Source organism: Emiliania huxleyi (genome assembly GCF_000372725.1).
Source record: "Emiliania huxleyi CCMP1516 unplaced genomic scaffold EMIHUscaffold_252, whole genome shotgun sequence".
NCBI lineage: Eukaryota > Haptophyta > Isochrysidales > Noelaerhabdaceae > Emiliania > Emiliania huxleyi.
The window spans coordinates 27,064-34,563 of NW_005200155.1; the positions used below are offsets into that span (position 1 = coordinate 27,064).

At 64.4% G+C, this 7,500-nt stretch overlaps 4 protein-coding genes across 4 annotated transcripts in view; 3 read left to right on the forward strand and 1 right to left on the reverse strand.

The window, feature by feature from the left end:
• Positions 1 to 776: 776 nt before the first annotated feature.
• Positions 777 to 1,266, forward strand: EMIHUDRAFT_237523 (hypothetical protein; the record flags this gene model as incomplete). Its single annotated transcript, XM_005777905.1, has 2 exons — positions 777 to 1,127; positions 1,198 to 1,266. The coding sequence occupies 2 exons, from the start codon at positions 777 to 779 to the stop codon at positions 1,264 to 1,266; spliced, it is 420 nt and encodes a 139-aa protein (XP_005777962.1).
• A 1,965-nt stretch (positions 1,267 to 3,231) lies between these two features.
• Positions 3,232 to 5,298, forward strand: EMIHUDRAFT_115422 (hypothetical protein; the record flags this gene model as incomplete). The annotated part of the gene is made up of 2 exons (XM_005777906.1): positions 3,232 to 3,873; positions 5,041 to 5,298. 2 exons carry the CDS (start codon positions 3,232 to 3,234, stop codon positions 5,296 to 5,298), a joined length of 900 nt encoding a protein of 299 aa, XP_005777963.1.
• A 404-nt stretch (positions 5,299 to 5,702) lies between these two features.
• On the reverse strand, positions 5,703 to 6,812 carry EMIHUDRAFT_237527 (hypothetical protein; the record flags this gene model as incomplete). Its single annotated transcript, XM_005777907.1, has 1 exon — positions 5,703 to 6,812. One exon carries the CDS (start codon positions 6,810 to 6,812, stop codon positions 5,703 to 5,705), a length of 1,110 nt encoding a protein of 369 aa, XP_005777964.1.
• A 240-nt stretch (positions 6,813 to 7,052) lies between these two features.
• Positions 7,053 to 7,500, forward strand: part of EMIHUDRAFT_237528 (hypothetical protein) — a gene marked incomplete at both ends in the record, with an annotated part of 2,273 nt that continues 1,825 nt past the window's right edge. Inside the window, one exon of the mRNA XM_005777908.1 lies at positions 7,053 to 7,500. This exon is cut by the window's right edge and continues 38 nt beyond it. Coding sequence (XP_005777965.1) covers positions 7,053 to 7,500 — 448 coding nt within the window.

Consider the following 7,500-nt stretch of genomic DNA (forward strand, 5'->3'; position numbering starts at 1 on the left):
GCCGCGCCGGTGCGAGGCGCCGAAGGAGGCGCTCGTGCCGCGGCTGGGCGCCCGCGTCGCGCCATCGCCAAAGGAGGCACCAACGATCTGCCACCGCGCTCTCAGCGGCGACGGCGGCTGAGGCTCGCGCCTCGAGACCTCGAGACGCGCCGCCGGCGCGACAGGGGCAACGCCGTGGGTAAGGGTGACGTGGCGGTGAGCTTTGGGGGGGGGGAGGGGGGGGGGGGCAACCGGCGGCGCGAGTACACGCGTGCTGCAGGAGAGCACACTACTACGAGGGCTCTACGAGGGTTTACTGCGAGGGCGCCGACGCTTCTCTTTTGCCGAGTCGCTGCGCGCGTCGGTGTGTCGCCTCGAGCTTCTTTGGAGCTCGCGGGGCGCTGACGCGGGAGTGGGAGGGGGGCGGTGGGCAGCTGGCGGTGGGTCGCCCCGGTGCCGATCAAGGAGTACAGCTACAGGGCGTGCATTTGGGTTCTTGACAGTGAGAGGCGGGAGTCTCGCGACATGTCATGTGCGGAGACAGGTGGTGTTTTGCTGACGGTGGACGTGGCTTCTCTCGCGACGAGCATATAATTAAAGCCGTATTTCGCGAGGCTTTTTTTGACCGCGCAAGAGACGTATTGGTATAGGCTATGTATAGGGTAGAGCTCTATAGGGTGTGCGTGTGGCTCCGTGGACCGTGCCGCACTAATCCCGCGCCCCGGTTTTTTCGCCAGCCTAGTGCGTTCGGTTGATTGAGGAAACCCCTCGAGTTAGCTGCTTAGTCGCGTGCGCGTATGCTCGCTGTCGTTGCAGTCTCTGGAGGCTGCGCCGCGGCTCCCGAGCGGCGCGTGACCCGTGCCAGTTTTGGTAAGGTTTTGCGCACCCTCTCAACTGACTCCCTGAGGCAGGGTGGCGCGGGTGCGGGGTGGCTCGGCAGCTCGGCGGGAGGCCTCCGACCCGGCTACCTTGTGCTGTTGAAGTTGCTGCAGGAGACGCCGATGACGATGGCGCTGTCCTCGCGGCTGGCCAGCGTCCGGGCTCGCTGGCGCGCCGCCCGGGATAGCACTGACAGTCTGCCGGCGCAGCGGGCGCATTCGAATGCGCCCGCCGCGCCGGCAGACTGTTGGACGGCCACAGTCGCGAAAGTGGGGTGAAATCCGTGCGGCGCAGTGGCAGCGGTGGCCAGGCGGCCCCTCTCGGGGCCGCGTTGCGCAGGCGCGCCGCGCCATGAGCGGCGACCGTGGTGAGAACGCGATGTGCCACTTGCTCTCACTTAGCAGCTAACTATGATAGAACAAGTTTGAAAACCTGAGCGAAAAAACCGGGGGTCGGGATTAGTGCGGTCGCGACACCACTCCAGTCAGCAGGGTCACCTTATACGTACGCGTCGTTTGTGATGCCACCGTCGCATATCCGGATATGCGACGGTGGCTCAAGGTGACTGAGATACACCGTCGCAGCTCGCGCTCTGGCATCCCCCGACTCAGATCTGCCCGACTCCCAATCCTTATTCGTGGATCGATCCTACGAATGATCCGCAGCGGTCGCGTCGGCACTCAACGTCGGTTTGAGTCCACCCTCCGGGATGCTTACATGCTTTCTTTTGTTTCCGACGTTTTAGAGCCCCCTCTCATCAACTCATCGCGAGCGCTCGTTCCCCCCTCTTGCGGCCCTGCTTTTTGGGGTCCCGTACCACGCGGAATCGACCCTATCCAGTGCTCAAGTGCTCAAGTGCCATGCTTTTGTACTGTTTCTCAAAACGGACGGAGAGCGAGCGTCTTGCGCTGAGCCCATGACGGACGGAGAGCGAGCGAGTTGTGGAGGGGCCGACGTCGAGCTAACTGCGCGCTCGGCGAAAGCCCCTCAGGTGCCTGCGCGCCGCGACCACCCCCCGGTGTTTTGACACCATTATTCGGTATATTAACCTCGCGGCCGCCTAGATAGACTGAAAGAGTTAGACACCGCAGGAGCGACTGCTGCTGCTGCTGCTTTGGATTGCTGCTGTTGCGGCTGCGGCTGGCCTGCGGCTGCCGCTGCTGCTATTGACGCTAGATACGAACCCCACCCTGCCCCGCCGCCCGCCCACCCGCCCGCCCACCCGACCGCCTGCCGCCTGTCCGCCCGCCCGCCCGCCCGCCCCGCCCGCCCCGCCGCCCTGCCCACCCACCCAACCGCCCATACCTATCGCCACGCAGCCTCGTGACCTCCATATAGGCGCTCGATACCCCCTCTCGCTGCCTACTCGCTGCCTCTGGGGAGGAGGGGATTACGTAGGGCGCGCGCCACTGCGCTCGCCTTTCCCGAGGCCCCTCCCCGAAAGGCAAGTATTAGCCGCACGAAACCGAGACCCCTCCCCCCCGCCCCGATCCCCCCACCCCCTTGCTCCACTCCCCCCCTCGGGAGGGCCGAAGAGAGGCGCCCGTGGGGACCCCGCAATTCCCTTCCCCCCTCGGAGGGCCGGACTGAGGCGTACCCCGAGGGCCCCGCTCTGTCCCTCGCATAGCGGCCACTCTTCGGATCGCTGGTCGAGCGACCCGGGGGATGCCCCGCGCGCCTGACCCAGGGGCGCGAAAACGAATCTGCGAGGCGCGGCCGCTTATGCGGCCCGATGGGGAGGAGTGGGGCGGACTACGGGGGTCGGCTTCTTACACAGCCCTTCCCTGCAGCGAGCCCCCTCCAACCCACCCGCGCTAGGTCTCGGGGGACGCAGGGGTCACACCCGACGACCTCGGGAACTAGCCGGGGCAGTCGGAGAAGGGGCAACTCCGTGCACTGACGGTCGGCCGCCAGAAAACACGCCTGCGTGGATCGCGTCACACCAATCCTCGCTACCCAACCGGCCAAAGGATATCCACCTCACAACCTCGAGAAACGGACGAGAAGTTAAAATGCGAGAGTTCTGGGGACAAGATCAGACCGCACATTACTCTCGAAGGTGTGCACATGTGGCTCGCCCACTGTGTTGCGGGCGTGGGACCGACAGACCCGCGTTTCGTCGCCGACGTGCAGGGGTTGGCGAGACGCTCCCTCCCATCGACGCGGATCGCGGTGGTGGTGCCCATCTGCGTCAAGTGCGGAGAAGCGACAAAGCTGATTGCCACAGCAAACCGCTGGACCAAGTCTAGCGGGTTGCCGTGCATGGCAGCGGCAGGAGTTGAGTATACCGCTTCCGCGTCTTCTTCCGACGCTCGCCTCAGATCGGAGTGCGAAATGCTGCCATCCTCCGATTTCGTGCCTCGGCCTGGGAGGATGCAAGACCTCGCCAATGGTGACATCTCCGCAGACCTCATAATCTACCAAGAGATGGAGTTTGTGCAGCGTGCGACGGCCATGCGGCTGTTCGGCCGCGCGGCGGCCTGCTTTCGAAACCTCGCGGTCGTCACCGCCCACCTCGCGCACGAGGACGACAGCTACCCGCGTGCGCCCAACGTCATGTTTTATCAGCTGGCAACGGAGCTGCTCAAGCTTCGCGCGTACAGCTATTGGGTGCAGCTGGAGACGGACTCAGTACCGCTGCGCCCTCGCTGGCTGGAGTATCTAGCAGCGAGGATCCCTCCACGGACAGACGGCTTTTGGGTCAAGGGGAGCGCTCCGAGGCATCACTGCAGCTGGTGCAATTTGGAGGAGGGATACCACATCAATGGGAACGCTCTGTATAACGCGCGCGACGAAGCCTTCCTCGCCTTCATTCAGCGCACATGGAGCTTTGCTGGCAACCACACGGAGCCGTACGATGTCGCCCTCTTCGAACGGGCGCGTAGCAGCGACCGGAGTACTTGGACGATGTTGGGCGGCAAGTCTGTCGGCCGGCTGTTTCAGTTCTCCGATGTCATCGTGAGCTACTACTGGCCCATCGCATTCGAACGCGCCGTGAGGCGCTACCCTTGCGCGGTGCTCTTGCACGGCAATCACTCTCGCTCGCACGCCCAGGATCTCACGTCGCGCCTCACGAGTAGAGCCATCCTGCAAAATGCTGGAAGAAGGCTTTGACGACCGGGGGGGCCGGGAGCACCTAATCATTGAGTGCCCTCTTGCTAGAATAGCACAAGCCTCGGCCGAAGTTTTCTTTTATAGGGAGCAGATCCGGGATCCCAATAGGGCAATCATCACGGATGAAGAGTAATAAGAGAAAGAGCCGCGCGGCCCCGACGCAACTCGTCTACCGCGTCGTCAGCGAGACCCATCTCGATGAAGAGCGGCGAACGGGCAGCGACCAGAGACACCGCGCCCGGTCATCGCTCTCGCCGCCCTCACTGGCTTGGCACTCCTTGTATCTCGCAACAATCCCAACAGCAATGGCATGGCACCAGACCTGCCTGCGTCTCGCCACCCACCGGAAAAGCAGGACGACGTTGCAGTTCCGTCTCCTCCGCAACTGTTTTTCTGCGACGAGAGCCTTTGCACAAGCGCCAATGGTGACTGCTGTGCGCCGACGCACGGCCAGTGCGACGATAGCCTCTGCACGAGTGCTGGTGGCGACTGCTGTGCGCCGAATGGTGAGGAGGCGACCTGCAGCGGCGGTTTTGTGCCCGTGCGTACATATGAAACCTGCCAAAACTGGATCGGAGGCGCGTACACGTGCTGCTCCGGCGAGGAGGCGACCTGCAGCGGCGGGTTTGTGCCCGTGCGTACAGGGAATGATTGCCAGAACTATTTCAAGGGAGAGTACACGTGCTGCTCGACGACCGCGCCGCCGTACCCGCCACCCTGTGCTTATCCCGCGCCACCCCCTGGGGCGTGGCAGCAGACGCCCTACCCCTGCCCCCCTCCCCCGCCCGCCCCTCCTCTGCCGCCGTCCGTCCCCCTCTCCTGTGCAAATTGTTACGTAATCCGCGGCGTATTCGGAACCCGCGGCGTGTGTCCTGGCGGGTCCGGATGACGAAGGCAAACGTGAAGGCATCTGTTATGCTAGCAATCGACCGGGCGATAACGGCCCTACCTCGGCTTGCACGCCGGATCCAGGCCAGGGCCCTACCTTGGCACAATATGGATGCCTTATTGCGGCCGCCAGCAGCTCCGCCCTCTCCGCCCGCTCCGCCCCCTGCACCCTTTGCGCAGACCCTCAAGTACGCCCCGCTCTGCCAGAACTCGGTGTTCTACTCTACGCAGTGCAACCTCTCCGCCCTCGCCATTGGCCTCATCGTGGGCGCGGCATGCATCGGCGGCATCGTGACCCTGATTCTAGTCGTGATCGCCTGCAAGTGCGCCCTGAGCGACAAGGCCGCCGCCGCCCCCAAGGCGGCCTCCGCTGCGACGCCGGCCGCGAGCGGCCGAGCGAGCGCCTGCTCCACCACCCAGCGAATGACCGCCGCATGAGCTTCATGAGTTTGTGCTGCAACCTCCAATCGCTACCTCACACATCGCAGTATCCTTTTCGTCGGAGGGCGAGGCCGGAGAGCTTCCATCAGCGAGCCGGAGCTTTTGGCGCCGAGCCATCTCGCCTCATCACGCACGGCGCCTAAATTCTTCTCAGGGCGCATTTCTCTTCTTGACGCGCGAGAGGGCAACATCGAAGCTCGGCGACTATGCTCTGCTGTTTGCCGAGCGCGCCGGCCGCCGCGGTGCACCCCGTGCGACAGGAGCCTGCGTGGGGTTGGCATCCGTGGCCCCAACCAAATACACATACTTAAAATCTATTCGAGCCGCGTGCTCCCTGTCAGCAGATTCACGCTCTCCGGCTGATACTGCACTGTTGTGGTGAAAGTGAGGGGTGAGGGGGCTCAGGGCTGATCTGCAGTCAGCTCGTCCACGAGCTGTTGCACTCGGCTGAAGCCATGACGAAAAGCGTGCAAGCCGGAGAGCACAGCCCTCCACTTGCGCCGAAGGATGCCGCGCTTGTCGTGCTCCAAGTCGTGCGTTGCGACCTCTCTCACCATCTCCTCGAAGCTCGTTGCGAGCGCCGGAACCACCCCAGGCAACGGGAAATCGTCGCCCGGCGACCTCGCCCCGCTGATCACGTTTCGAAGGCTGATCTGCATCGAAGCTGTCCGCTCGGCGCCGAATTGCTGGCGGAGCAGGCGCAGCAGCCCATCGGCCGACTCTGTTCGTGTGGCGTCGCGAAGGAGGCCACGCAGCGCGCGGATCTCCGCGTGAGCACGCAGCGCATGATGCACACATGCCTTCGGGTGCGTGCCGATACCGAATGTGCGCGTGAACCAGCGCAGATAGAGGAACGCCGCGCCGCGGTCGATCGTTCGCCCTTGACTGGCCCTCCAGCCGACGACGCTGTCGAGGGACGCATGGAAGATGCCGCGTCGCCCATCTGGCAGGATCGCGTCGACGGAGTCCCATTGGAGCATACCCGCCGGCGAGCGGCGCCAAGATTCTGGCTGGAGCCGCGAATCGCTCACCATGTCCTGGCCAGAGTGGAACATGTCCTCCAGCCGCAAAATCAGCTGGTTTCGATCCATGGCCTCTACGGTGGCCACGTCCGAGAGGCCCAGCTCCAGCGGCTGCACGCCAAGAAGCCGGCTGACCAGCAGCGTCTGCCAGCAGGTCAACGCATTTGCGCGGTCAACGAACCGGTGGTTCGGTTCGTTCCGTAACCACAAGATGTGAGTGGCGACACGGTGCGCGAGTCGCTCTGCGCAATGCGCCGCCCACTCCGTGAAATCGATCTCGACGAGTCGAACCTCCTCCACTGCTGGAAAGGTCGTCGTGCACTGGAGAATCTTGGCAAGCTCGGCGGCATGCAGGCTGCGTACTGCCTCGCAGACCTGCTGCTTGAGCTGGGCGCACACGGCGCGCAGAGCTGCCAGCTCGTGGATTGACAACTGCTCGGCTCTGACCTCCAGCAACACGTCGAGGCTGTTGGAAAACTGTGCGTGCATGTTGAGCGGAGACGCGGCCGAGGGAGACGAGTCTTGTGCACGAGCGATTTTTTATTTTTTATTCTACCAGTTAGAGGGCTCAGCGGGTATTTTTCGCTTCGCTGCGCGGCCCCGCAATAGGTAGGTAGGTGGGGCACGGAGCCTGGCGGTTGGCGCCCGCAATAGGTAGGTAGGTAGGGCGTTTTGGTGTGAGTGCGCAGACCCCCTATCTGGGTAGGAGCCGGAACCCTGGCGGGATAAATGGCTGGGAATCTCTTCGTGCTGTTTGCGTCCGTCGCCGCCTTCAGCCCACGCCACTGGCCCTCCCGCTCTGGCCGCACCCGGCACGCCATTCCCGCCGCCGACGGCTCCGCCGACGAGGGATTGCCCGAGCTGCAGCGTTGCGTCCTCGTCGCCGAGCTGGAGTGCCGCGCCAAGCAGTGCGTTGTGGACGGGGACCTGGCGGGCGAGGCCGCCTCTTACCGCGAGCTGCTGAGCCTCGAGCCTCCGACCGCACCGTGGCTCTCCGCGGCCACCAGCGCGCGGCGCGGGCTGCAGGAGCTGCTGCTGCAGAGCGCGCAGCGGGAGCTCGAGCAGTGCGGAGAGGAGGGGTGCCGGCCCGACCCTGGCCAGTTCGGAGACCACCTGGGGCCGCTCATCCAGCAGGCGAGGCGCGCCGGCGAGGAGGTGCGGCAGACGCTCGCCTCGC